General features: G+C 52.2%; 11 protein-coding genes across 11 annotated transcripts; 5 read left to right on the forward strand and 6 right to left on the reverse strand.

Moving 5' to 3' along the window:
* Nucleotides 1-319: 319 nt before the first annotated feature.
* On the reverse strand, nt 320-2,356 carry P170DRAFT_506093 (SUMO ligase MMS21). The gene is made up of 2 exons (XM_024854356.1): nt 1,294-2,356; nt 320-1,222 (listed from the first exon to the last, which is right to left on the reverse strand). The coding sequence occupies exons 1-2, from the start codon at nt 2,061-2,063 to the stop codon at nt 430-432; spliced, it is 1,563 nt and encodes a 520-aa protein (XP_024710810.1). The 5' UTR covers nt 2,064-2,356; the 3' UTR covers nt 320-429.
* Nucleotides 2,357-2,545: 189 nt separating this feature from the next.
* Nucleotides 2,546-4,649, reverse strand: abd1 (mRNA (guanine-N7)-methyltransferase). Its single transcript, XM_024848393.1, has 3 exons — nt 2,985-4,649; nt 2,768-2,934; nt 2,546-2,719 (listed from the first exon to the last, which is right to left on the reverse strand). The coding sequence occupies exons 1-3, from the start codon at nt 4,361-4,363 to the stop codon at nt 2,685-2,687; spliced, it is 1,581 nt and encodes a 526-aa protein (XP_024710811.1). The 5' UTR covers nt 4,364-4,649; the 3' UTR covers nt 2,546-2,684.
* A 318-nt stretch (nt 4,650-4,967) lies between these two features.
* P170DRAFT_433039 (cytochrome P450) lies at nt 4,968-7,128 on the reverse strand. The gene is made up of 5 exons (XM_024848394.1): nt 6,632-7,128; nt 6,398-6,580; nt 6,002-6,333; nt 5,524-5,947; nt 4,968-5,448 (listed from the first exon to the last, which is right to left on the reverse strand). The coding sequence occupies exons 1-5, from the start codon at nt 7,017-7,019 to the stop codon at nt 5,132-5,134; spliced, it is 1,644 nt and encodes a 547-aa protein (XP_024710812.1). The 5' UTR covers nt 7,020-7,128; the 3' UTR covers nt 4,968-5,131.
* Nucleotides 7,129-9,403: 2,275 nt separating this feature from the next.
* Nucleotides 9,404-10,721, reverse strand: P170DRAFT_506095 (terpenoid synthase; the record flags this gene model as incomplete). The annotated part of the gene is made up of 3 exons (XM_024854357.1): nt 9,404-9,856; nt 9,916-10,268; nt 10,395-10,721. 3 exons carry the CDS (start codon nt 10,719-10,721, stop codon nt 9,538-9,540), a joined length of 999 nt encoding a protein of 332 aa, XP_024710813.1. The 3' UTR covers nt 9,404-9,537.
* A 1,112-nt stretch (nt 10,722-11,833) lies between these two features.
* On the forward strand, nt 11,834-13,744 carry P170DRAFT_506096 (FAD-dependent oxidoreductase). Its single transcript, XM_024854358.1, has 4 exons — nt 11,834-12,305; nt 12,382-12,650; nt 12,707-13,077; nt 13,159-13,744. The coding sequence occupies exons 1-4, from the start codon at nt 12,013-12,015 to the stop codon at nt 13,660-13,662; spliced, it is 1,437 nt and encodes a 478-aa protein (XP_024710814.1). The 5' UTR covers nt 11,834-12,012; the 3' UTR covers nt 13,663-13,744.
* Nucleotides 13,745-13,777: 33 nt separating this feature from the next.
* On the reverse strand, nt 13,778-15,710 carry P170DRAFT_433044 (uncharacterized protein). The gene is made up of 3 exons (XM_024848395.1): nt 14,962-15,710; nt 14,813-14,896; nt 13,778-14,757 (listed from the first exon to the last, which is right to left on the reverse strand). The coding sequence occupies exons 1-3, from the start codon at nt 15,461-15,463 to the stop codon at nt 13,967-13,969; spliced, it is 1,377 nt and encodes a 458-aa protein (XP_024710815.1). The 5' UTR covers nt 15,464-15,710; the 3' UTR covers nt 13,778-13,966.
* A 205-nt stretch (nt 15,711-15,915) lies between these two features.
* On the forward strand, nt 15,916-17,482 carry cox15 (cytochrome c oxidase assembly protein cox15; the record flags this gene model as incomplete). Its single annotated transcript, XM_024843576.1, has 2 exons — nt 15,916-16,313; nt 16,372-17,482. 2 exons carry the CDS (start codon nt 15,916-15,918, stop codon nt 17,480-17,482), a joined length of 1,509 nt encoding a protein of 502 aa, XP_024710816.1.
* Nucleotides 17,483-18,194: 712 nt separating this feature from the next.
* P170DRAFT_470926 (uncharacterized protein) lies at nt 18,195-19,971 on the reverse strand (the record flags this gene model as incomplete). Its single annotated transcript, XM_024852798.1, has 2 exons — nt 18,195-19,724; nt 19,804-19,971. 2 exons carry the CDS (start codon nt 19,969-19,971, stop codon nt 18,195-18,197), a joined length of 1,698 nt encoding a protein of 565 aa, XP_024710817.1.
* Nucleotides 19,972-22,571: 2,600 nt separating this feature from the next.
* On the forward strand, nt 22,572-23,401 carry P170DRAFT_470927 (cysteine hydrolase family protein; the record flags this gene model as incomplete). Its single annotated transcript, XM_024852799.1, has 4 exons — nt 22,572-22,924; nt 23,005-23,124; nt 23,192-23,212; nt 23,284-23,401. The coding sequence occupies 4 exons, from the start codon at nt 22,572-22,574 to the stop codon at nt 23,399-23,401; spliced, it is 612 nt and encodes a 203-aa protein (XP_024710818.1).
* Nucleotides 23,402-24,201: 800 nt separating this feature from the next.
* P170DRAFT_344512 (MFS general substrate transporter) lies at nt 24,202-25,548 on the forward strand (the record flags this gene model as incomplete). The annotated part of the gene is made up of 2 exons (XM_024843467.1): nt 24,202-24,893; nt 24,936-25,548. The coding sequence occupies 2 exons, from the start codon at nt 24,202-24,204 to the stop codon at nt 25,546-25,548; spliced, it is 1,305 nt and encodes a 434-aa protein (XP_024710819.1).
* Nucleotides 25,549-25,950: 402 nt separating this feature from the next.
* P170DRAFT_506100 (uncharacterized protein) lies at nt 25,951-27,209 on the forward strand. Its single transcript, XM_024854359.1, has 2 exons — nt 25,951-26,244; nt 26,333-27,209. The coding sequence occupies exons 1-2, from the start codon at nt 25,971-25,973 to the stop codon at nt 27,139-27,141; spliced, it is 1,083 nt and encodes a 360-aa protein (XP_024710820.1). The 5' UTR covers nt 25,951-25,970; the 3' UTR covers nt 27,142-27,209.
* Nucleotides 27,210-27,402: the final 193 nt, after the last annotated feature.

Here is a 27,402-nt window from a genome sequence, read left to right on the forward strand (position 1 = left end):
TTTCTTTTCCTCTGTTCAACTGCCAATCAATGGCTTGATTTCTTCGGCCGGTCTGACTAAGATCAACGTTCTATTCCTGCTTACTTTCTGCGCGTCAGTCCAATGTGATTCGTGTGTGGGTCTCTTTTGTTTCTTATACCCGGAGCAGTGCGCTTTCCTGTTTGTCGCTCATTGACTGTCTGGGTTCTGTTGCGTGTATTTACTTTCTATGCACCTTATACCCGATGACGAGCTCGTGCTCGAATGGTAGGGTAGTAGGTAGGTTAGGTCCTGGCGTTATTATTTCGGCATTGAAAGATCCTGTTTGTTGCAATGAGAAGACAGATTGATTGAATTTACCGCTGTGTTTCAGTAGTTATAGATGTAGTGTCAGGTAGACTGATGAATGTATGTCTGGCATGAGACCGAAACAGATCCAGATGATACTCCCTAACGCGCACTACTCGACACTGCCCGTTCCTGCTTGATCCGCACCTGCTCCTCCATCGCGCGTCTCTTCCTCCGAGGCCGATCCGCATCCTCATCCTCATCCTCATCCTCATCCTCATCCTCGTCCTCCTCATCTTCATCTTCATCCTCATCACTATCCCCCTCATCACTCGCCACCGTAATCCCACTCCGTCTCGACCTCTTCCTCCCAGACACCGAAACCCCCTCCCCCCCGCTCTCATCCTCATCCTCCTCCCTCTCTCTCTCCAGCGCCTCCGCGCGCCTCACCCGTCTCAACAGCACCGCATCACCCTGCAAATCACCCCCCGTCAACACAACCGAGCAGACAGGACACTTGACAGACCGGACGCGCCGCGCCGCGCGCGACGGCGCAGTCCCCGGCGCAGGGGGGGGCGCGGGCACGGTCGTCGGCGACTGCGAGAGCATGCTTTTGATGGCGGAGCGCTCGAAGCTGTGTGGGCATTTCGTGCTGGTGACGGGGTCTCGGAAGGTGAGGAGTGTGAGGGGGCATTTTAGGGAGATGCGTTCGCGTTCGATGGCGATGTCGTCGGACTCTGTCGAGGGGTTTCGGGGGTGGTGGTGACGGCGGTGGTGGGTGGTTTGGGCTGGGGAGGCGGAGTGGGAGGATGAAGGGGAGGTGGATGAGGCGTTGGGGTCTTCGAGATGTGAGAACCAGGTCGAGGCGTGGGGGAGGGGTGGGATGTCGTTGCCAGGGTGTTGGGCTTCGTGCACGATGCGGTAGAATCCGACGTACGTGTTGTTGGCGGAGTAGCTGTAGTCATTGAGTGGGTGGTTAGCATTCTGTACAGTATAGCAGGTTGGTGGAGGATGGGATAGACATACCGTTGCGTCAGGGAGAGTCGATCCCATTGCGCATAGTTCTTATTCAGACTCTCTTCCAGGCGTTGACTCGGCGCAGCAGCATCGGCACTGGTAGTGGCAGTAGCGTCTTCTCTCTCCTCGACCTCCTCATTATCGTCATCGTCTTCCTCGTCCCCATCTGCATCCCTCCGACTCCTCCGTCTCGTCTGCCTCCTCGCCGGACGAGCCATACTCGCCTCCTCAGCCTCCTTCTCAAACCCCCCCATCACCTCCACCAACGCATCCACCTTTGTCTCCGCATCCACCATCTTCCTCACCTGCTCCTCCAACCTCTTCGTGATGCCAGACACGCGATCCTCAAGACTCGACAGCCGATTCATCTCCTCCTCGCCTTCTCCTTCTCCTTCCTCATCACCATCGCCATCCCCATCCCCATCCCCATCCGCATTCTCCTCCCCTTCCCCACCCTCACCTCGATTCTGATTCCGTCGTCTCTCCCTCTTCCCCTTCTGCCTCTCAAACCTTACCCTCGCATCCGTCAACCGCTCATTCACCTCCCCCGCCGAATCCCCCAGCTTCGTCCCCGCATGCTGCAAATGCGTCTTCAGCTGTCGCAGCGTCTGCGATTTCAGCAGCGCCAGGACCGCATTATGTCCTGTTGCCGTTAGGGGCGCGATCGAGGGCTCGTAGGGCGGGAGGGTCGGGGTTGGGGTTGCGGGCGCGTCTCTGGTGCTGGCGGTGCGTTGGCGGTCGCGGTCGCGGTTGCGGTGGAGGGTTGGTGTTGAGGACATTTTGGATGGGTCCTTGTGTTCGAGTGGATTGGGTTGGATTTGGGGTCGTTGAGAGGAGGTTTGGTTGGGATGGATGGGTGAGTTCTTTGTCGCGACTTTTTCGCGTTTCTTTGAGTGGATGAGGGTACGTATGGGAGAGGTAGGGAGGTGGTGGGTTTGTTGATGGAGACGGAAAAGGAAGAAAGTATTTAAAAGGTTGATAGAGTTAGAGGTCGATAGGGTATAGAGAGTGAGGACTGGTAAACGAGAGAAGGTGAGTCGAAAGTTGTATACGCTGGAGGAATGAAAGAAAGTGGTCGATCGCGTTAGTTCGTCTCCCGCTCGCGTTGACCGCGTTCTGGACTCGACTTACTGCGTATCTTTCCGGAAGACTCCGTGGTTCTTCTAAACCAGAAGGATTAGATTCCTAATGATTGCTATTTAATTACTCTGATGGTTCATTTCTACGAGTTTCACTGATCTACTTGTATGAAAATAATCATGAGAAGGATAGTGGATCCCTAAATCAGGTAGTTTACATGAAGCCCGAGAAGCGAATGCAATAATACATCAATGAATCAGAAGAATAGCACGAATGATAGTGATGAAAAGAACAAGTTGGAGCAAGAATATCCAACCTTATCACACCTTGTAGAAGCAGAATGCATGATAGAAACCTATTCCTCGTTAGTACTGGCTGGTCATAAATCAACTTCAAGACTCACTGGCTGCTTCCTTCTCCTCCTCCGTCATCAGAAGAGCCCCGGTGTTGCGGTCTCGCACTCCCATGCGTTCACTCAGAGGGCCCAGTTCCGCATCGTCCTTCTCGTCGCGCCAGACCTCCATGAAGGGCTTGCGATATTGAAGTTCGAGGTTGTAGTCCTCCGTCAGTCTGGTCTGGTCAGTCCACGATCTTAACAACATAGGGAAAGTCTGACGTACGCTCGGAATGCCTCCCAAGGCACCACATACTCCGGAATCTCCTCCACCGCTTCCTGCATGAAATAGCTGTATCGCCATCCAAACGGCGGCCGGAACACTCCATCCTCAGGGGTCTCGCCGGGGAATCGCACGCGGTAGATAGAATTCCCCCACTCCACCTTGGCTTCCTCTTCGACCTCGCCGTCTTCCGGCTCGGCCTGCTCCTTCTTGGCGGCGCCCTCGCGCGCTTTCTTCTTCGCGTTGAACTCGGCCACCTGGGCGCTGATGATGTCGGAGTTCGGGCACACGCCGAGGAACCGACCGCCCTTGCGCAGAGACCCGGCCACGTTCCGCAGCATCTGTCGCGCTTTCTCCTCGCTTTCAAAGGCGTAGTGGATGGCGAACATGGACGCCACCACGTCAAACCCACCGCCGCCGCTCCAGCGCGCGGCCATCGCCGATCCGCCGGGCCCGGCGTTCGGGTCGATCCCGACCTGTTGGATGATGGGGACGTCGCCTAGCCACTCGCCGAAGCAGTCCTTGGGGACGAACTCGCCGTGGAAGAGCGGACCGCGGCGGCCGCGCGAGCCGCGACCCGATCGCATCTGGTTGTACCGCTCGCGCGCCTGCACCGTGGAGATCTCGGCGGGATCCAGCCCGACGTAGAGATCGACCGTCTGCGGCGCGAGCTGCCACTTGCCCAGATCGCCGCCCTTGCCGCAGCCCAGGTCCAGGACGAGCAGGCGGCGTTCCTCCACGGGCGGAGGCGCCGTGTCTTCGGCCCAGTCCTTGGTGCCGATCGAGCGGGACACGAACTCCTCGTCCGGGGAGAACTTCTGGATGAGGGTGCTCTTGATCCAGTTGTTGAACGTGCGCAGACCTTTGATCTTACTCTCGGTCTTTCGCCATTCCCGACCCCGCTGCGGCACAGCGTTGTAATGCTGCCGCACGATGTCGGTGACGCCCCGGGTCTGAGAATTCCGGATGGCGTCGTCCTCTTGCGCCCGTTCTCGTTCTTCCTGTCTCCGACGGAGCGTTTCCCGATCCACCAGTCCCATGCGGGCGCCGCCGCCGGGCCGCTTGCGCTGGCGCGGTGGCTCCTCAGGCGTCGGGGATCGACGAGGCGCCAGAGGTGAGATGGATCGGTCATGGCGAGCCGGTGCCGACACAGCCTCTGCCGCGTCCCGGCGAGAGTACGCCGATGGGGGAGTTCTGCCGCGTTTGCGCAGTTTCTGGTGTCGCTCTTCCATGCGCTTGCGTTTGGAGATCGGGCGATCGGGGGCGCCGGCGGGCTTGGGCTCGTCTTCGGTCATCTTTCGCTTCTTGTCTGCGGGAGAGTCGTGCTCGGGGCGAGGCGAGGCGGCCGATCGCTCGGGCGAAACGGAGGCGCGATCCGTCATTTTGCGTTTGGGAATGGAAGGTTTCTCGTCTCTGGGTGTCTCCTTCTTCACGGAGGGTTCGGTTTCTTCGGTGTGTTGCGCAGGTGGATGCGTCCGAGAGACGGTGGATGAAGATTGTTCTTGCGTCACAGGTTGCGTAGCGGAGTGCGAATCACCAGGAGGCTGCAACTGAAGCACTCGTTAGTAGGGGAATTCCACCTAATCCAATGGCAAAAGAAGTGAGTGTGAGCGATAGGAAAACAAAATTCCTGAAGTCGCCTGTCGGGGGCTGGGAAGGCAGAAGAAATGAGTCGGAGAAAACATACGGCGGGTTGGACGCGGTGAGCCTCCCACGAGTCCCGTGCTGGATCATACATCGCGCTGCTCTTGCTGGCTGCCGTCCCGCATCAATCGTGTGCAAACACAGCCCATCGCCAATCTTGAGGGAAGGCAAGAGAAGGAGGATCCAGAGTCACGATGGACTTAGAATTCACCTCTTGCCTGCCTCCCTTTGTGCTGAGTTCCTTGGTCCAGCCTAGCGTCAACCATGTTTTCGTTGACCGCATGCGGTTGTCGATCGACCTCATCCGGGATACTGCGTCCAACGCTACGACAAAGGAATGGATTGCATTCGATCCAACTTGCTTTCTGCCGTTACACAACACTATCTACGTGCCCAACACGCTTCTCAGCGACTCAGCCGATGGATAACTCCGTCTTCCAGCAGGACAGGATCATTCCCTGAACGCATCTCTCTCCATCTCTCCGACTCGCCGATAACACCGTCGCTCATACAGAGGGCGAACTCGAGTCTCGCCTCGTGAAGATCAGATCATACGATGGAACCACCATTGTGAAACAATCCTGTACGCCGGTTCCATCCAGCGTATCCAGGGATCCCTTCTGCCCCTCGGGAAATCGGAAGTCGAAATTCCTCACGATGGTCGCAATCACCAGCCGCATCTCCATCATCCCAAAGCTCTTTCCCGCGCAAGAATATGGTCCGGTGGAAAATGGAATGAAGGCCTCTTTCCTGATAATCAGCTCGGGTTTGTCGATCCAACGCTCGGGGATGAATTCGTCGGGGTATTGATAGTTTCGCGGGTCTGTCAAGGAACGTGCGCTCATGTTAGCTTTCATGCTTTGCAGGATTCAGTCTTCGATTATCAAGGGGCTCAGACCTCGATGGACCGTGTATGTCGGCACAGACACCGTTGTGTACGCGGGGATGAAAACACCGTCGATAGTCAAGCCCCGTGGACCTGTTTCTCGAGGCACTCCACTCATGACGGCGGGATACAATCGCATGACCTCGTTGATACAGCCCTCCAAGTATGGCTTGCCCGTGAGTGCTGAATGTGACAAAGGTGCGTCTGGTGGTAGAACGGCGTCAATCTCTTCTTGCAACTTGCGGTATGCGTTTGGATGCTTCGCTAGAAGGAAAAGGAGTGCATTCATAGTCGAGCCGGTGGTTTGGCTTCCGGCCCCGATGGCCAGCTCCGACTCGGTGACAAGATCACCATCGGTCAATTTCAGAGATTCATCGGTCCCCGCGGGCGGCTCCGCAATAAGGTAACTGAAGAGGTCTTTCCTGGACAAACCCATCTACCACTTCTGGTCAACGGTGAAGCAATCCGCTTGCAGAATACAATTGCATACCTTTCGACGTTCTTCCAACATTTCTGCGCACCACTCCACCCACTTGGCCGAGGCCGAGTTGATCACAGGTAGGTGTCGTGCCATGATGAGCATCCAGGTCGCAGTCAAGATAAAAGCACCGGACTTTTTCGCAGCTCTCATCGCATCCAACATTGGGTGACTGTTACCCTTCACCATGCCAAAAGATCTTCCGAAAGCCAGAATCCCCATGGCATCCCAGGCGAATCCGTCGAGAACATCGTTAATCAAAATTGGCTCTTCCGTCTGTGACGATATCCGTTCGACTAGATCGTCGCAGTGCTCGCGAATAAATGGTTCGTAGCCGGTCAGAGCTAACAAGTTCTTAGCGTTAGCATGAATGGTCAACGCCGTCTGCCAGAATGCCAGATGGTATACCTCGGGAATTGAAGCCGAGGTCCCAAACCCTCCGTCGTCTGGAGTGGAACGCCTTTTCACGGCACATTTGCAGCGAGCGATTCGGGTGATTCAAGTCATAAAAAACTCCTTTAGTGCACGTCGTGCCGACGCCGTAGATTTCCTTGATTGCAGACGCATCGTTGATCGAGATCTCCCTGGGTTCTGGAGAAATCAGCTTTCACAGAGTGGCCCAGCTTCTCAAAGGACGCATACTGATTCGAACAAAGGTCCCGTACTGCTTATGGAGCTCTTGTACATTGACCTGCCATTTCGCGTCTTTTGCGACCCGTCTCAGGGACCAGAGTGCACTGACTCGCGCCAAGGCAGGACCCGGAAAATGCCTCAAAGGATGATAAAACCAACGATAGATGATCATCGATAGCCAGATCCCACTTTCGTAGCTCAGCAGTGCGAGAGCCGTTGCCCGTGCCACATGGCCATACCCGACGATCGCCAGAGCCGTTAACAACACGGCCGGCCAGAACACAAAATAACTAGCCAACTGGGGGGCATGCGTATCCCACTCGCCTTTGATGAAGACGGCGAGATGCGTTAGAACCCCCAGACTACTTGATATGAGGTACAACTTGCCCGAGACCATTTTGAAGCGCCAGGCCAGACAGACGATGTAGAAGAGACGCACTCGTCTCAGGACGATGGCATATCTCTCAAATAAAGGGCCAACTCGTATTGTCAGCTGAACTCCACTGCCTCTGACATTCCGAAAAAGGCGAGACAGGCTAGCCTCGTTCGTGACATGGCCCCAGGCAAATCGGCGTATATGCAATGCCATGTACTCCGAAACGAGGCAAACGAACCGGCCTTTCCGCCGTCACAGCGAGTCCAGCCCAGTCCAGTACTGGAAGTCGGTAACCGGATAGGCGAATGCACTGTAACATCTACTGCGTACTAATGATTCTCCAGTACAAACGGCCCCACCTTCCTGGGAACAGCATGCAGTAGCGCCGGCAGGGAGCTTGAACCATCAACAAATTGCACGACCGATGCCTCATGGGATTGGCCCGCAACCCAACATCACGAGTCACATGATGGATCGTGCATACTCGGACGCGTTTCCCATTAGTGCTTCAGCCGCTGCTGCAGTGTTCCTGTCATGGGGGTCTGTCTCGGTTGGAAGGAAGGGCCTTACGAGCCTGGACCGCAGGAGTGTCCGGATCGTTTACTGCGTAGTTCTCGGTGAAGCCATTGATGATTGGGCCCTAAGTCGATATGACATAACACGCAGCTATGATAGCCTCAGGTTCTCGACCATGGCTGATACGAGTTGCCATTTGTTGGATCCTCCGGTGTGTACCGAGAAGTGAGAAGTGAAAGTCCCAAAAATTTGAGATAAGCTGTGATCCTAGTGGCGTGTTGATCGCTGTGGTCAGCGTCAAGCCATGCAGTGAGATTGGCCGGTGCTTCCAGCCTATCAGGAGTAGTTGTGAAAAATTTTCCCTGTCTAGGTCGGCAAGATGGATCTCTTGGTGTCTGTGTCTCTCTTTGCTTTTTTCATTGTCTGACAGGTTTTATTTTTTTCATGGAACTCCCTGGACTGGGCCCCTCGATCGCGCGCTGACACTCAGTGGGAGAGACAAAACTAGTGAAATGCATGATCAATTGTAATTTACCGTGACTCTTGCTCGAATTCTTTTTAGATCAGTGGCTTTTCTTGGCCAGGTTCCTGGGCGGAGATTGTCCCTCAAATGAAATGTTACTTGAAGGCTTCCCTTCATTTGTGGCAGAGCTGACGGTGCCAAGCAGGAATAATTATAGGCCACTCCGTGGAGCCTTCGTATTTGCCATCGATAGTTCCCTCGGTATCTGAGGTTTGATGCATGCCTAGTAATAACAGGGTGAGCTGGCATAAATTCTCGTTCACTTTGCTTTCGATATTCTCATCTGGTCATTCGTACCTCCTCAACCCCTCGAAGGTTGCACACAAGAATCACAAAGTCCAGTCAAATCCTCAGCTTCTGTGCAAGCTTTTTGCTGCCGAGACAGTCTGAGCCTTTTATGTTGCTTAACCATCAGGATAGTTTTGTCTCACTGTCTTTATTTCTCGCGATTGGGATCTACCCAGGCTTCTCTTCTGCCTCCCGGTGTAGAAAGACTACGAAACCTTGATTTGACGTATCGCGAAGTGCCTTTCCTGCCACGCCGTAAAGAGAAGCCGATTTCAGTCCCCATGCAGTCCGAGCAAGAAAAGACTTTATGACTCAGGATGGGTAATCGTCCCGAAAAGGTCAGCAGGAGGACATAAACACTGTTAACCTCGTATACCCGTCCAGCCACATGAAACAATTCCCAAAACTCCGATTTGCTGGAGACTCGGATTCTTGAGTGATTGTCAGGGGTGCAATGGTTATATGTGGGTACACCCGTCTTCAATATCTCCTGGTAAAGATAATATGCTATTTTGTGAGAGCAGAAAGTCGATTGGCTGTGGTAGCCGATGCCCAACAGTTGTTCCGTCGACTGTCACACGGCAACAGTTATGCACACACTTGTACGACTTTTCGTATACGGTGTCGTGTTTTGCCGAATGCTTAATGTACAAGGGTCTTTGTGCTCTAGATGATAAATGAGATTAGCTGTGACCACATTCTGCCAAAGTATGTTTTGGAAGTCATGGTGGGTATGTTTATTGTTCAACAACTCCGTCCATGCTCGAGAAGGGCTTTTCGGATAGACATGGCTCTGCTATACCACTGCTACGGAGGTATCCGTAAACAGGTGCTTGTGACATCTGGAATAGACTTAAGCCAGGCCATCATGTGTAGAATAGAAGAAACACGGTGTTTCCCTACACCCAAATAAAAGCTGGAGTAGATGGAGAAGGAGCCGACTGTCTTCAGGAGTTTGGAAAGTGTAAGGGAATGGAGAAACACAATTGACTTAGTAATGCATTGGCCACATGATGCAGGCAGCTGTTCCACAATTGTCTCTTTGGGGCCGATGAATGTTACACACTTTTCCCACAAACAGACACTCCCCCAAATTGGCCAGAAATCGACTTCAATCACACTCTTTTTTTCATCTGAGGAACTGCGCCCCGGTCTATAAAAGAGCTCAAGCATCGCCAAGCTATCCATAGATAGATGAACAGGGCCAGAACCTCAGCTTTTCAGATTCATTTTTTCGTCCCTCCCCCAAACTGAAAGCCATTCCTGCACTGATGCGCCGCATGTTTTCAATTCCGCGAGGCACGCATCTCGTACACGTTCACTCTGGATTACCTGCAACGCCTTTCGGATGTTGCGTGGCGATCCAGACTCCAGTGCTTTGGCTACCCAGCCCCCCTCAGGGGCTTCCAGAGCTAAGATGATCGGATACGAAAGCTCCCTGTTTCTCAGGTCTTCCGCAAGAGATCCTTTTGATTTGGCATATTCCGACGAAAAGACGTTTTTACAGTCGTTCTGAAGCTGGGAGCACCACCTATGCAAAATGTCAGTTGCATTCCACAGAGCTGGGACGATGGCAGGAGAGAATCGTACGCAACAGTGGTTAAGGTCTGATCGGCAGATTTATTCTCCAGGACTATCTGGCCAAGGAGTCGAAATAAAGCACCGGTTTTCAACGAAGCCATTCTCCGATACGCCGCGGCTCGCTCGTCCGCTTGCGTCGGTAAACTACTGAGTCCGTCCCTTCGCCAGACCAAGGAGAGATCCTGTCCCTGGAGAATTTCTTCCAAGTTTTGCATCAGAAACGGGGCCAATCTCGGAAATCGTTGGACTGTTTCGTTGAGGATCTGGGTCACTCGATAATAGGCACGATTTGCAGTCTCCGACAGACCATAAATCTTGTGGGCTGCCAGCTTGCCTTTCCGATAGTCGCTATTGTCAGAAATCTGCTCATGATGTGAGTATTGCTGCCCGGCTTAAAATAGAAGGCAAGCAAGCAAGGAACTTGGAGAGACACGGAGGGGAAGTGAAAGGGAGGGACAGAAATATTGACAAAGGAAAAGATTCCCTACATCATCAACCAGCATCAAGCACAGGTGGATGGCATCCATGATCTCCAGAACCATTCGATACTTTGCCGGGTCGTCATTCTTCAAGGACGGGGAAAGTTTATGCACAAATGGAGCCCAATGATGTTTTCCGTATATCTGCCGAATATAAGTATACGGACATTCAATCGCTGTGACATTCTCGGGCTGTTTCTGGCCAATCATCGATGCTTTCTTGGATGTCGGCCAGATGGGGGGCAGGCGGTCCATGAGAACGAGGAAAAACAAGGGGACCATCCCGATGGTAGCCAACCAAGGAAGAGGTACAGACGTTGCAATCTGAGGCTCCATCTTGACTATGTCACCAGAAGAGCATGGTAGGGTGGGAAAATGCCCCGTTCCTCACGGCGATTTACTTATTATATATCCTACCGTAACGTGTGTCAAACTCAGAAAACTTCATCCTCTCTCACGGATCACCGCTTGGTAACACTCTGCCAAAGTTACACTGTTTGAAATATATGCCTTGTTTGGCGTCTGAAACCGGAGTCCCGGTCTGTTGCTTGTCTTGGGGTTTGCACAGACATGTCACAGTCATTAATTGGTAACGAGAAAAGAACCATGAGATGCAAGATGGTGGTCTAGAACACATCTTCATACCAAAATTCTCAAATTTCCTGGGATCTTTTGGATCAGGTCAGTTAAATTCGGTACAGCGGAAGCCGTCGATTTCTCGATAAGCACATTTATTTGTCTCGCGTGTCAACGACACTGTCAAAGTCTTGTTGATAAGTATAGGTCTCTAGCGATAACACCTTTCCCAAGAGTCGGAATATTGCTGATGCACCTAGTTGTCTGGTACATAATTAATCTGCTGCATAGGATCTGAGGAATTGCTTTGGGACAGAAGAAGCACATGCGAATCATATAAACCGAATAAGGGAGACACCCTGTCCAACATCACCGGTTGCTGCGAGAATTCTCTTTTGCAGCATGCGCAGACATGATGATCAGTTTTAGGATCGCAGGATCCGGATAACTACGGGGTGGTACCCCCAATGTTCTGTCCGTGTCAGACTAACACAACCGCCAAGGCAGCCTTTGGGATGTCACGATGCTAGACTGCATATTGCCCCTAGTCGCTTTCCGGGGTCCTAACCAACAACTCGGTCTCTTCCCAAATGAAATTCTACCGTGTTTATCATCGCCAACAAACCCCTGTTCATTGGCGCAATGGCGCCATGCTCTTTCAAGCTGGGTGTAAGCCTTTGTTGTTGAGCAAGCTTCTCATTTGACAGTCTTCTTGAACCCATGCACGTCCGCCGCCGTCACAGCCAGTCTGGGCGCTAGCTCTCCCCATCGGAGAAATTCTTTCGGACTTCAATGTGGTAACTATCCCGCTTTGTATGCAATGAATTGGGTCCGTCTTTAGCGCTAATGTGGTACATGGGTGATATGTCACTCGCGGCGCCAATGTAATCCCTTGTTAGAGGGGTAGCACATGGGACATTCGCCCTGGTTCAAATCCTCAAATGTAGTACTGAGCGGCCTGTCGGCTTTGCCCGGCGTGGGAACTTGACCAATTTCCAGAGCGTGGGTCTCATCCAGTCTATATCATAGCCTCCTGAAGCGTTTCTGAGCCATGGATCATCCCAACTTTCATGTTGTCATCGTCGGTGGCTCGATTGCAGGGTTAACTCTGGCACATTGTCTACAGCGAGCCAACATCAGCCACGTTGTGCTTGAGAAGGGGAAAGAAATCGCTCCACAGTTAGGAGCGTCAGTCGCCATTTTTGCCAATGGAGCACGGATTCTTCAGCAGCTTGGTATCTATGAAGATATTGAACGGGAGATCGAGCCTATAGGACTTGTCCATGCGATTTACCCTGATGGCTTTTATTATAACACCAGATATCCTGATGATTTAACGAAAAGGTACGTTACTAAGTCCCTATCAATCAACAGCGATAGGGTTGGCTCGTCTTTATTTATTAACATTTCCGTTATAAAGATTTGGTTATCCCATCTCTTTCCTCTCTCGTCAGAGGTTCTTGGATGTTCTGTACAAAACCTACCCCGATAGTTCCAGAATTCTCACAGGCAAGAGGGTCACTGAGATTCGCCATCTGGATCATGGCTCTTGCGTGATAACAGAAGACGGGTCAGTCTACCAGGGAGACCTGATTGTCGGTGCCGACGGAGTCCACAGTCGAGTGCGGTCGGAGATTTGGAAGCAAGCAGAGCAAGAGCCTGGGCGGATTATAGCAAAAGAGAAGTCAAGTCCGTTTACCGTTATAATCCACACACTCTCAATCATTGTGGGCTAATAGTTCTAGGTATGATGGCGGAGTTTGTATGTGTTTTCGGCATGTCATCCCCCGTTCCTGGCCTTCACGCCGGAGAGCAGACCAACGTCTTCTTTGACGGACTCACCATTGCCACCATCCATGGTCAGAATGGTCGCTTGTTCTGGTTCTTCGTCAAAAAGCTTGACCGGAAATATCCCTATGCAGACATGGCTCGGTTTTCAAACGACGACGCAGCGCAGTTCTGCAGCCAGATTGAAAACGTGCATATTTTGAACGGCGTCTACGTTCGAGATGTCTGGAAAAACCGAACGGCCGTTTCAATGACTGCTCTAGAAGAATCCTTACTTGAGACATGGCACAGTGATCGAATGGTGCTTATCGGCGACAGTATTCATAAGGTGACCATTCGATTTTATTAATATTCGTTCTGAGGCACCGTAGTTCTCTATCCTAAGCTAACCTCAACCCGTCTAATCTAGATGACAATCAATGCCGGACAAGGAGCAAACATGGCTATCGAGGATGCTGCTTTCCTAGGCTCGCTGATTGAAAAGCTCGTCCGTACCACATCGCCCCGAGGGCCCTCAACTCTCGACATCAGCCGCACCCTCGAAAAATACAAGAAAGGGCGGTATGATCGGGTGAAAAGCGTCTACAACGTCTCATGGCATGTCGCTCGGATTCACGGACGCGCTGGACTCCTGTACTCCCTCATCGGCCGGTACTATATTCCCTACAAGAAAGATCTGCTGGCGGATATGACTTCGAAGGTCATGGCAGATGCGAACTTGATCGAGTTTCTTCCGGTGCCGAAACGGTCGGGACCGGGCTGGGAGAAGTACAGTAGTAAGAGAGGTGGGATGTCGCAGGTTCAATGGCTCATTTTGTTCGTGCTTGTGTTGGCGTTCGTCTGGGTGTTCCGTGGTCTGGGGGGTAGAATGCCTCTCGACCGACTCTTGAGTCCCTTGCCCAGGTCTGAGTAGTTTGTTGCTGTGAAGCTTTTCTTTGTCTCTGGGTTAGTAGGTCGGTAGTAGTTGATATCAGGAGGAAGATCTACTGGGTGAGGATATGATAATGAATAGCAGTTACGTTCAGCATCTTCTCCATTCTCCCAGCAGTCTACTACCAGTGGTTACTAGTAGTAGCTGCATAGTTGAGCATTTTGCCATTATATGTAAATGTTAGCGATGAGAAGTCCTTTACACGAAGATGAGAAAAGAGCACGCAAAACAATGCCCTGAACGCCACGCTGCCATCATAAATCCCATGTGAAACGCATAAATCCAATCATCCAGTAGTCGACTTTCTCTTCGGAGACTTTACATTAAGCACCTGTCTCATTTTCCGAAGCTTCGTCCACCATTCACGATCCGACGCCTTCTTGGCTTCGATATTGGCGTCATCGACGACAGGGTCATCCGTAGAGGGCGACTCCGAGGCCGCAAAGCTAGCCACAGAAGCAGTGGAGCGGATGCGACGACGGTGCTTCACTCTCAGCGCTTGCACCAAGATCGCCCATCCGCTGTGCAGCTCGTCGGGTTTCTGACCCGTCTTTCCTGTCCCGCTTTGCGCTTCGCCGTTGATCCAGGGACAGTATTCCATATGTTCGTTGGCCGCGTCCAGGGCGTCGTAGATGGCACTGTCGCCGTTCGGTTTCGGTTTGTACATCCACAGTCCGAGACGTCGGAAGCATGCGCTGCATTCTGCGAGACCGGCTGCGCCGTCGGAGACGCTGTCCCAGCCGAAGGAGGCGAGGACAAATGCCGTGCGGTTGAGGGTCGGTTCCTCGTGGGTTGAGTCTTCGGTTTTTCCGTTGCTGGCGATGGCTGGGGGTTGTTTGCCGGCTGGGGAGGGAGATGGGGGATCTGCGACCTCTGTGTTCTCTGCGTCTGGTTCGGGGTCTGTGAAGCCTGCGCTTGGGAGCGTTTTCTTGATGTCCTCTAGTTTGTAGGATTTTGGGGTTTGAAGGACGTCGTAGTCCGGTAGCTGGGTAGCCATTTTGCTGAGGTGCGAATAACGGGCGCGAAGGGCGGATATGGCGGTGTCGGGGTTTGCTAAGGGGAGTCGATGGATGGTGGCTATGTCTTTGGTTAGCAGTCGAGGCATGAATGCATTGATAGAATGGAAACGAACCATCGCAGCCCTTGTTGCGCCACGGGCAGCTTTCACCATGTCCTTGAACGACGATGTCAACGTACTCCTTTACGAGTCGGTCGCCTTTGAAATCAATCAGTCTCGATCATTCCGATATCCAAGGCGCGTAAGAGTGAACCATAACTTACGGACTTCCCTTCTCTCCTGCACCTTTTCACTATCGTATCCATCCAATTCATCCAGCTCATCGGGCAGCTTGACCACGACCGAGCCACCACATCCCCCAACACAAGTCACCCGCGACACATCAGAGCATATCCAACCGCGCTTCGCCCATTCCACCTCACTGATCGCCGACGGCTTCGGGGACCAGCGATCCACGCGCCGGAAAGTCGCCAGGCGCTCGAGAAACCGCTCGCGATCCCAGGGCACAAAAGTCGGTCGGGGCGAGGCCGAGTCGCGGGAATCGGGTCGGTTCACCTTCACGATCGTTTTCCGTACCGAGGCGAGGTCGGTGCCATTCTGGCCGCCGGTCAGACGAGCTTTCTTCGCCGAAAGGTCCGCGGAGGTGGTGGGTTCTCGGGGCGTTGGGGGCGCTGGTTTGGACGGCGGTTCGGGGGTCGAGGGTTTCGTCAATGACTCTAGAACTCGGTGGAATTTGCGCTTTTTGGTTTCCACGGCATATGACATGGTTGCCGCAGGGCAGGGAGCAAGGGTCGAAGGGGATGGAGACGTGAAGCGCAGCGAGAGCTTGTCGCTGTTGCGTTGGCGATCGTCTTTCTTGCCTGAGGATCTCCGCGGACGGCGCTAAGCCTAGACGGGAAGGGTTGTTGTTGCTGCCTCAGGCACCATATCGTTAACTCCGGGGGGGGGTGAATGGAGGCCCTGCCAGCAATTGAATACCGGAAACCCATACGAATTGGATCAGAAATCCTACGAGTTTGCCTTTCGCATCATCCAGAGCGACGAGAATGCAATTGTCTCGCGCAAATGCCCCGAAGCATCAAATCAGGCCACCCTGATTGGCTCCGCCTCGGGGTCTCGGCCTTCCGATCCGCTCGTGCAATGAATTCCTCCTCCTTTCCTGCTCTCCCGGATTCTTCCCACTGAGACATCTTTTACCTCGTGTATTGGCCGGCATCATGGCCTCTCTGGGTGGCTCCGTGCCTTTCTTCCGGAGCTTTGCTCCCCGACTTTCGAGGGAGTTCTTCACCTGCCGTCAATGTCTAACGCAGAGCCCCAATTATGCCGCTAAACCCGCCTTCCGCAGGCAGTTTGCGGCTTTCTCCTTCACCCCGAATACGAACAACGCGACTTCGGCCGCGGCATTTGCTAGAGCGAAGAAGGCCTTCCCTTCGGCTTGGAAGAGGTCGGCTTCCGGATCCGCAGCTGCGAGTGCGATTGAGAATGGAGCTCCCAAGTCTCGATCGCGATTTCCCGACGTGAGCCATAAGTCGGTGGCCTACTGGCTGCTGGGAAGTGCGGCCAGTGTTTTTGGTATCGTAGTGTTTGGTGGCCTGACGAGATTAACGGAATCAGGGTACGTTGGTTTTCCTGCACCAATTGGCCTACTATAAACTAACTTGCGATCAATAAAGCTTGAGTATCACAGAATGGAAACCCGTCACCGGATCCTTGCCCCCAATGAACGCAGACGACTGGGAATCGGAATTCGCGAAGTACCGTGATTCCCCCGAATTTCAGCTCTTGAACCCGCATATGACTCTCTCCGAATTTAAATCGATCTACTACATGGAATGGATTCATCGTCTATGGGGCAGATTTGTTGGTCTATCGTTTGTGATCCCGGCTGTTTACTTCGTCGCTCGGAAAAAGGTCAGCAAGCCTATGGCGTTGCGTCTCGCTGGAATCGCTGGCTTGATTGGATTCCAAGGATTTATCGGTTGGTGGATGGTGAAGTCGGGATTGAAGGACGACCTTTTCGCACCCGGCAGCCACCCCCGAGTGAGCCAGTACCGTCTGACAGCGCATCTTGGAGCCGCCTTCGTTTGCTATGTTGCTATGCTTTGGAATGGACTTGCGATCCTGCGGTCCCACCGTCTTCTCGCGGACCCCGAGGCTGGTACTAAGCTGCTTGACTCGCTCCGTGACCCTAAACTCAACGTCTTCCGTCGCTCGGTTGCCGGACTCGCCCTTCTGGTCTTTACGACCGTCATTTCCGGTGCCCTGGTCGCCGGTCTTGATGCTGGTTTGATTTATAATGAGTTCCCGTTCATGGGCAATGGCCTGGCTCCTCCCAAATCGGAGCTCTTCGATCAGCGGTATTCGCGTCTCGAGGATAAGTCCGACCTCTGGTGGAGGAACATGCTCGAGAACCCTTCTCTCGTGCAATTGGACCATCGCATTCTGGCCATGACTACGTTCACGAGCATCATGGGTCTGTGGGCTTATTCCAAGTCGCCTGCCATGAAGCGTCTTCTTCCCCCCGTTGCCAAGAAGGGCGTCCACGGTGTCGTCGCTTTTGCGTTCATGCAAGTTGGCCTTGGTATCTCGACTCTGCTCTACCTCGTCCCTACCCCTCTCGCTTCGGCCCATCAGGCCGGCAGTCTGTTCCTTCTGACTTGGGTTCTTGTCCTGGGAAGCCGCATCTGGCACCCCTCGCGGACTGCTAAGCTGCTTCAAATGGCGGCCAAGGCCCGTGGCCAGGCCCTGTCGAATGCGGCTGCGCATGGCCCTCGTCGGGTATAAAAGCATGGCTTGGTGAATCTTCGTGAGTTATTCCTCTTTTGGGTCTATTCCGTCGCCGTGCTATGATGATGATGACTGGAAAGACCAGTGTATGTTATAAGAATCTCTACTTCTACATTGTACAATATATTGACATTTTTCCTTTATGGATTCATTCTTGATTGACTTTTCTTTTTCTTTAAACGCCCCCTTTCTTTTCATTTACCTGTTGGTCCGTTGTCGAAATACACCAGCCTGCTTTTGCTACATGCTACTGGTTGACACCACTGGAGACTGAAGCATTCGGCATTCAATTTGTACCACCTATTTCAATAAAAATCTCGGATTCCAAGGGAAACAATCTCAATTTGGTTAAAGACAAATGTACAGGCCACCAACAGTCCGAGAATGAACGAAAAGTCCCAGTCAGAGTAAGCTATTCGTCACCTGCCATGTACAATCTCAAGAACAACGCAACAGAAAGAATACTGGATTAAGAGAAACACGCAATTTGAGGATCACAGCTTTCCAGGATGCAGGAAAGAAAATGAAGCTGAGTCTTGTCAGGCTTCGGTTTGGGGGTTGGTGGAATTAAACAGAAGGGGCAATCAACAGGACGGTGAATAAACAAAGGAGAATCAACAGAGGGAGTTTTCACGAAGAAAGGCAAAGACAAACATCAAAATCTCAGCAAAGTACTGGAAAACATTCGAAGAGGAAAGAGGAGAAAAGGTTAACGGCCGGAGCGTTTGCGAGCGTAAGCCTGGGCTCTGGTCTTGACCTTCCCATTCTTCGGTTCACATTCACACTCGCTTCCTTCGTCCACGTCCACGGCAGACGCATTCGCCTTTCTGGCTTTTTCGTTGCGAACGTAAATCCCAGCTTCCTCGTTCGCTATCTCAAGGGTTTCCTGGCGCAGTCTTGGTATGCATCTATCCAAGGGGCTGCTTGATCCTTCATTGTCCTCTCCTTCCTCCATCTCCATAAGCTCGGTCTCATCGTCGTCATCCCTTCTGTGCTTGTTCTTGTTGACTTCGACCCATACTGAATGGTACCAACCTATGTCCATCATACTTGCTTGAGCGCGTGCATCCATCTCAAAAGCCTCTAAGCTCATCGCATACAAATTGCGCGCCGCATTGACGACGGCATCGGTTTCTCTCAAACCTGCAGAACCGGCTTCATTAGGACTTCCGTCGAGGGAAGAGGAGGAAGAGGGCTTGAAGGCATATTCGGTCGCTCGAACCTGGGACTTGGCGGTACGCTTCTTTTTGCTGCCTCTTTCCGACTCTGGCACGTAATCTGGATCCTCTCGCTTTCTTTTGGCAGCTTGCTTCGCTTTCTTCACGCTGGCTGCAGTCGGCAGGTCTTTCTTGTCAACCGGGCCAACATGGAGCGCAGTACCGGCTTGATGGCTGCGGAAGTAATGGTTCTTGATGGTGCACGCATTGCACGTCTGCCATCCACATTCAGCACACCGAGTCATTCCCTGGCTGTTACGCTTGTTGCAAATATCACATTTGGCCGTGTGCGCTTCGACGACGACAAATTCGGTCAGCTCAGCTGACGAGTCGGGCACCTCGGGCTCCGGCTGTGTCTTCTTGGGCGAGGGATCTCTCTGGCGCGCACGAGGGACGCGGGGTGGAGCTGACTGGATCGGGGTCGGAGTGGAAGGCTCTTCATGGGTTCTCGCGGGCTCAGGAACGCTTCCTGAACCGTGACTTCTGCGGGAATCGGGGGACTTAGACCTAGACCGGGGGCCTACTCCGGCATCAACGGCAGTCGCCGGGTCAGCATCTCTCATATGGTTAAAGACGCTAGGGCTCGCAAAGAGTGGAGGAAGTTCAACTATCTCGTCCTGGGGCCCGACGGAGCTGAAGATGTGCTGGATGGGAGGCAACGGCAGCGACGCACGACGACCCACCGGCGGGAAGTCGTTCATCGCGCGGGGAGGAGTGCAAAATATGCTGGGCTCACCAATATGCTGCCAATACGGAGGCGGTCCACCTCTGGTATTCGCTCCTCTGCTTCTGTTGCTTGATCCTGGACTGGAAAAGGTACCAAGGCGAGGCCGAGAAGGCAGCTGTTGAGAGGGCAAAGGAGTTTGGGGCTGACGAGCGGCGAAGCTATAGCCAGGGGTTCGGGGACGAGCATATGTCGACGGCACTGGAGTTGCACGCACCCCCGGGACCGTGAGGACTTCTCTGGTAGGCACTCGACTAAAGGGAAAAGTTTGGATATCGGACCTGGTAGTACGCTCCTGCTAGCTTTGTTAGCTCTGAGGTCAAGCGAACCGACGATGACATCTATTGATCCGGATACAGTATCAAACGATAACATACCGAGCTGGTTGGATGAACAGGCACGCCAGGAACGACTTGATACAAGCTTCTCGCGCTGGGATGCTCGCCAGGGTACAGATCCATCATAGGATAGGGGACATATCGAGGCCTTCTGAATGCTTCATCAGCGCGCTGCTGCTGGCCGGTATGATCACTGTGGTTAGACATCTTGACTATGTGGCTCTTTTCTCCTCTGCTGGAGGCAGGGAGGTCCAGACACAGTGATAGATGCAGGAGAAGCAACACAACCAAGTCGGATCAAACAAACAACTCTGCTCTGCTGGACAGATCAAGGTCTCACTCAATATGAGCCCCGCCGGTCGCAGCAGGTGTCCTTCCTACTTCAAGGTCACAGCAAAACAACAGGGACGACGTCACTCAATGCGAAAAACAAGATAGAACAACCAAAAGAAAGAGGGAAGAAGGAGAAAGAAGATCAACACGACGAACGACGTGATCAGGCAAGAATCAATCAGGAAGAGAGAAAGGAAACGAACTGGGCGAAGAGAAAGAGAAGAGATCGAAAGCAATGAAGATGAAGAAGAAAGTAAAGAAAGCGAGAGCGCGCCTCAAAACCCCATCGAAACGCCTCACCGTGAATCTCACAACCAGAAACGGTGAATGGGAACGTGGGCTTTATCAAATAAGCGAGGTTCATCGTCACGGAGAATCCCCGTTCAACTATGCGGGCTCGAAAATGGCGATGTTGCCCCAAGTGAGATAAACGAGGTAGGGGCGCATCAGGGAATCAGGGCTTCTACTTCGTGTCGATGTACCAGCATTAGAGAACTTCGCGGTGAAGGTACCTGGGTCGCGAAACTGGATTAGGTGATGGGCCATGCGGTCGTGAGTTTGGTCTTTCATTTTCATTTTCTATGAGAATAAAGAAGGTTTTGCTAATTGATGTATGTTTTTGTTATTTCCTTTTTTCTTCACGATGAATTTGATTCATTCTTTGCCTGTGTTTTTCTGCTTTTCTTTTTGATTTGTATGGCGGTCGTGAATGTCTTTCTCAGTCAATGAATGGCGATCGGTCAGCCGAATATGCTTTCTTTAGTCTGTCTAGTGAGTCAAGCTGTGCGAAGGAGAGAAAGAGTTTATATTGTTTACGTAGGTGCCTAGGTTCTCGGATCAAAGAGACACTGAGACATAAACTCTCAGGGGGCTTTGACTGGAGCTTTTATCTAGGTAGCAATAGTGATATTGAAACTTGCTAGACCCCCATTGTTTGTATCTGTGCATACATTATGAAGAAAACCATACCAGAATCACTGGTAGCTGGGTTGAGGCTTCATTGCTTTTAGTTTGTTGCTTTCTACTGACAACACACTCTACTATTGGAGGTAAAAAGGATGAATCTCAATACATAAGAAATCAACTAGATAGCTAATATTAAAGCAAGGTCTAAGAGATAAAACATATAATAACTGTGCTAAGAACAGCTATAGCTATAGAATTTCGTACATACTATAATATCAAGCCTGCTGATAAGATCAGGTCCTACACTTGTGTAAATCTTCTGACTCGGTTGAAAGAAAGCTGATATCTGAATTCCGCCTTGTCTTCATCTGGAAACTGAAGTGTTACGACCCCTGCACCGCCGTGAAGACACTCTGGCCTTGATATCAAAGGAATAAAAGAGGGAGCTTTTGCTGTCTCGCTGCCTTGAATCCTTCCATCGGGTCCGGTAAGCCCGGGTTATATGAGGTCAATAGAAGCGGGAGATCGGTAGAGGCGTCTAGCAGAGTGAGTAAAGCAGAATTGTTAGAAGAGAAATCGGAGTAATGCGCCTTGGGCACATGGGTCGTCGCACTTTGACTGCTCATTTCCACTCGTAGGTGTGGGTGTGGTACAGGATATGCTTGGGACACGTAGGTAGATCGTCCGATGACGATATGAGAGGAGGTATCGAAGGGGCAGTTGAATGAGGGCAAAGAAAGGGCGATGACGTGTGACACTGGCCAGAGAGCTCCTCTTCTAATTTTCGAATATCCGAACTGTCAATTCACTCGCAATGCCTGTTTGAAGAGTTCCTCAGTCATCATCGGGTCATGGTCAAGGTCGATATACGGATAGACAAGTTGCAGGAGGGATTCGGCACTGCTGTAGGGTCGCGTTTGAATGCCGTAGGCACACACTACATCGACATCGAAATTAGTCTTGTCGGTTCAAACACAGGCAGAGAGAGGCAGGGGTAAGGGGTTGGGGTTAGACAGAAAGCAAATTCGGCACCAGGCTGTCCTCCGTCATACTTGCTCTTCTTCCGACGGCATTCTTTGCAAGCTCGACTGGTCCGATGTCTATTCATTTTCGAAGTGACTGAACTCCCTTCCTAACCCAGTCCATCTGTAGGTAGAGTAGCTGAACGCAATTTGATCTCCACCAAGATAAAGCCTGGATCTCTATGAGAAGCCTAAGTGCATTGCCACCTTGGCTGACGAGTGCTTGCATAGTAGCCAGACTGACATAAGACAATAACATAATGTCCACTACTTACCTTGGATCTGGGGATGTAGAAGCGTCAGGAATTGCGGACATCGGTCAGTCGATTGGTAATCTGACGCGATGAACTGACTGGTTGGTTGGCTGCGCGCAAAAGGGTGACGCAGAAGGCTGAAATTTGTAATCATCCGGTAAATTGGTCAGCACCATCAAGCCCAACATCTATTTAACCCAGAAGACGCACATCAAGCTGAAGTTATCAAACTTTACAATATTATTACGTTTCTTACCATCTAGATTCTTTCTTAATGCTCAATCCTTCCAAAATGCCAGGCCCTGCCAACACTGCCATCGTCCTGGTGGACCCATACAACGACTTCCTCCATCCCGATGGCGTCCTGACACCGCGTCTAAAGGATCTCAACGAGAGACAAACCGTCAAGCACCTCCAGGATCTGGTTCAAGCCGCACGCTTCCATAAGATTCCTATCTTCTACGGCCTTCACCAGACCTGCACGGAGAACAGCTTCTTCGGCTGGAAACACATGACGCCCAATAATGTCAAGCAGCAGAGGCTGCAGTTCTTCAAGGAGGGTTCGTTCGGAGCCGAGATCTATGAAGGGTTGCAACCAGATCCCGCAAATGGGGATGTGGTCGTGAGTCGTCATTGGAATAGCAGGTGTGTTGCCGAGCACTGGGAGAGGGTCGTGCAGGAATGATAGTACATGCGTCGAGGGGTTGACGTTGACTGGATTGCAGTTCGTTTCAGCATACCGATCTGGATTTCCAGCTTCGACAGCGCGAGATCACAAATTTGGTTTTCGCTGGATTGACAGCAAATACCTGTCTTGAGGCTACTGCTCGAGATGCTTTTGAACAGTAAGTCTTGGTGATTGCTCGTGATGCTGCTGTATGATAGGGCTAACGAAGTCGTGTTCATCTCTAGTGGATACAACATTACTCTCTTGTAAGGCTTACTTTATACTTGGCTCTTTCGAATCCTACGATAAGCGATTTCTTCGCTAACTGAGAATGTAGGAAGGATGCTACAGCGAGCTGGTCGAGGGAGCTTGCAAACGCAGCGGTGGACCTTGTGTGGCCTTTGTTTTCGCAAAAGGTAATAACGGTGAATGAGTGGATTGAAAGTCTGTGGTAGTCCGAGGAAGTGGTTGGCAAGATATAGAGCATGCTCTTTGGATATTGAGAGCTAAGCTCTGGATGTCGATGGTCGCTAACCCTAAATCCATCGTGGTAGTATCTATATGTGCACTTTGGAACGTATCATAGCAATATTAAAGGGGTCATTTTGGATTCAACTTGTCTTCTCCTGAACTCTACCGATAATTCCCTGTTCGGACGAATGCAAACATCATAGCATTTGCTCAGTTCGAGCTTGCGTGCAACTCGTCAACTCCGTGCGTAACTCTGGATGAATTGACGACCTGCTCGATTTGTAATCCACCTGAGCCATTTTTCTCCTGACAAATCGAGGCCCGAGGGTCGGCATGCAGAGAGCAACGAGTCAATCATATGAATCACCAGCACAGTAAGAACTAAATTCTCCTTCCGGGTATCCGGCAAGCTCCAAAGGCTTCTGACGATCAGTAAGACAACATGGATTGCAGGTCATTGCCCCTCTGATGGAGTAGCCCATCGGGGGAAACAGAACGGGGTATTGCCGACTTGATTACAAATTTGCCCGCAACTCCCTCTTCCTCTGTGCATTTCTCTCGTCTTGCGTGCCCTACCATGTCTGAACATGCTGCTGTATATAATTAAAGGTATTTTCGCTCTATACCATCTTATTGTACTATTGTCTTGCCAATGAAGGGTTTTCTAGATACTTTCGTGGCTCTCTTTTACCCTTTCGATATCTCCATCTCCTCCGTCGTCGTCCAACACAACCAATCCTACGTGCCTTTACGAAATAACCCCATCTCGTCCGCTCCAAAGATAATGTATCAATCCGAAAAAGAAGACGAAGAGCAATCCCCATTCCCAGAGCCCACCACCCCAGCCCCCAATTCGCCAACAATCCACCCATCCCCACCCCCAGCACCAGACGGCGGCCTTGAAGCATGGACCCAAGTCCTCTGCATGCACTTCACCTTCTTCAACTCCTGGGGCGTGAACAACAGCTTCTCCATCTTCCAGCAGCTATACACCTCCACGCTCGCGGAGTCCGCATCCAACATCTCATGGATCGGCAGCGTGCAGACCTCCCTGCTCTTCTTCATGGGCGTGTTCGCCGGCCGCGCCACAGACGCCGGACACTTCAGGGTCGTCTACGCATCGGGCGTCTTCCTGCAGCTGCTCGGCTTCTTCATGCTCTCCCTGTGTCACTCTTACTGGCAGATCTTCCTCGCTCAGGGCGTCTGCATGGGCCTTGGTAATGGGCTGGCCTTTAGTCCTGGCCTGTCTGTCATGTCGTCGTACTTTGTGCGCCATCGTGCGGTGGCGGTCGGGTTGGCGGCTGCCGGGGCAGCCACGGGGGGCCTGGTTTACCCTGTGCTTATTGAGAGGTTGCTCTATGTTCATGATATAGGGTTTGGATGGACGGTGCGAGCTGCCGGGCTGGTGATGCTGGTGACGCAGGTCCCCGGTCTAGCTCTCTATCGGCCTCGATATAAGCAGCAGCAGCAGCAGGAGTTAGGGCATGGGCATAGGCAGGGGCAAGGGCAGTGGAAGAGCAAGCCTCCGCTGGTCGACTGGGCGGCATTCAAGGAGAAGCCGCTCGTGTTCTTCACCATTGCCATGTTCTTGAACTTCTGGGGCCTCTACTTTACTTTCTTCTACCTGGGGACGTTTGCGCGCGATCGCATCGGCATGTCGAATACCCTGAATCTCATCTTGGTGTTGAACGGCGTCGGTGTCATCGGGCGTATTGTGCCCAGTCTGATCGGGGACCGTATCACTGGACGCTTGAACATGCTGATTCCCATCAGCGTCGCGTCGGCAGTTCTCATCTTCGCGTGGATGGCAGTTGATTCGGTCGCTGGGTTGTATGTGTTTACTGTCTTCTATGGGTTGGTTGGAGGCGCTGCGCAGTCGCTGTTTCCGGCCACCGCGACGACTATGACTCCGGATGTGCGACGTACCGGGACGCGGTTGGGGATGATTCTGAGTGTGGTGGGCTTTGCCACTTTGACTGGGCCTGCGATTGAGGGGGCTCTGATCCAGCAGGAAGGGGGGAGCTATGTTGGAGCGCAGGCTTTTGCGGCCAGCGCGATCATGCTGGGTGCACTGTTTGCTGAGGCTTGTAGGGTAGCGAAGACGGGTCTTCATTTGCGTGTCAAGGTCTGAAACTGTACTTGATTCGTCTGTACATAGTGTTTGCTGGCTATAATATCCGACCACATTGTGATCGGATTCAGATAGGGCTTGGGAGCTTGGGGCTGGTTTGTTATATAGAGATCTGGTCGTGCTCTGATCCTCGTTCTACGTGAATGACATCCTGAACTGAGAAACAATTCCTCTGCTAAGATCCATAGGATGATAATTCATTATAGGCCCTCAGTTTCAATGTGGCCTCTCATCTATATAGATAGTGTCTCAACCCGTCCGAATCACAGCCAAATTTGTCATCCTCCGAAATTTGTCATCCGCCAAGCATCACCCATCTCCCTGCACATCCACAGCGCCGTTCCTTCAAATCTTAAACCACCACGATCTATCAATCTATCAATCAATCAAGTAATCGCAATATTCCAACCCTTCATAAACCTATGACAGCCACCCCCTCAAGATCATCACGACCCAAACGGCGTCGTGCCTCGCCACAAAACACCCCCGCCAGCACCCGTCGCAAGCGGGCTCGTGGCCCGGTAGACAACCAAACCACCACAGAGCCCAACGAGAACAGCAGCACCACCAACGCCAATGATAACGACCTCTCAGCCCAACAAAACGAAATACAACCAGACATCCCACAGCCACCATCCGGCGGTGGTCTCGTAGAGCCCATATCCGCGATCCTAGCGCGCTACAAAGCATGGCGAAGTAAGCCGACAATCCCATCCCATCCGTCTCGAACACCTTCTCCCAATCCTACTTTATAGAGTACATGACTAGCTAACACCGCGCACAGAAGCAGGCGCCCCACATGATCTGCGCTGCTTCGAATGCCACCAGGAAACAGGGCTCCTGGAGGCATGCGAGACCTGTCGCCGAGTCTACCATGAGGCGTGCAAGCCGGCGGAAGGCTGCTTTGCGTCATCGCCGCAGCAGCAGCAGGAAGAAGCCCTGCCTCCCCGTCAATGGTATTGTCCTGTTTGCGTGCATCTCGGATGGCACGTCACGCCGCCTGTCCTGACGCCTCCGCAATCGCCTGTGTTAACGCCGGCGCTTGAGTCGGGCATCCCAGGGCGAGAGGGTAGTATACATGCGGATACTATGCAAGATGCTAGCAGTGCTCGGCAAAGTAATAGCGGAAGCCGAGAGGTCGAGGCATCCGTGGAAAAGGAAAAGGAAAAGGAAAAGGAAAAGCATACGGACGCTTCGCGGCGCAGATCGCGGTTCGACACGCTCTCGCCGCAGGTCGAGTCTGCATTGTGGGTTCTTTACCGCGAGCTAGAGAGCGTTCCTCTGTCGCAGCGGCGGATCGCTAATTTGGAGAATGAAATGGCGCAGCTGAGGCAGGAGGTGAGAATTCAGAAGAACGAGATTGAGTTGGGTCGCGCGAGTGGCTCCCAGGTGCGTTCCTTGCAGGAGGAAGTGCGAAGGTTGAAGGCGGAGTTGGAGGGTCGACAGACTTCTGTGGAGGAGCTTGAAGCTCTGAAGACGCGGAATAGAGAGCTAGAGGGGGATGTGGAGCGTTCGCGAGACGAAGTGGCTGAAAGTGCCAGGACCCTGGCGGAGTGGAAGAAGAAGTTGTCGAGTTTGATCGGAGACTCCTGATTCGTTTCGCTGGTTGCGTGTCCTGATCATCCCTATATGAAGATGGCCATTGCCTTGCTGTATATGAGGACCAACATATTAGAAGTAATAATCGTTTTTCTGTTTAAGATCATTAAGTCTAGCTACTTCTTTAGTATCCAATCTAAGAAGCGATGATTGGGATTTGAACTATGCAAAGACAAATGGATATCTTTCATTCTTCTTGTTCATGCTTTGTCGAATAGGTCTCCAATAGTCATCCAAATATCCAAACAATGGATG

Source organism: Aspergillus steynii (genome assembly GCF_002849105.1).
Source record: "Aspergillus steynii IBT 23096 chromosome Unknown P170scaffold_1, whole genome shotgun sequence".
In the NCBI taxonomy this organism is placed as follows: Eukaryota; Fungi; Ascomycota; class Eurotiomycetes; order Eurotiales; family Aspergillaceae; genus Aspergillus; species Aspergillus steynii.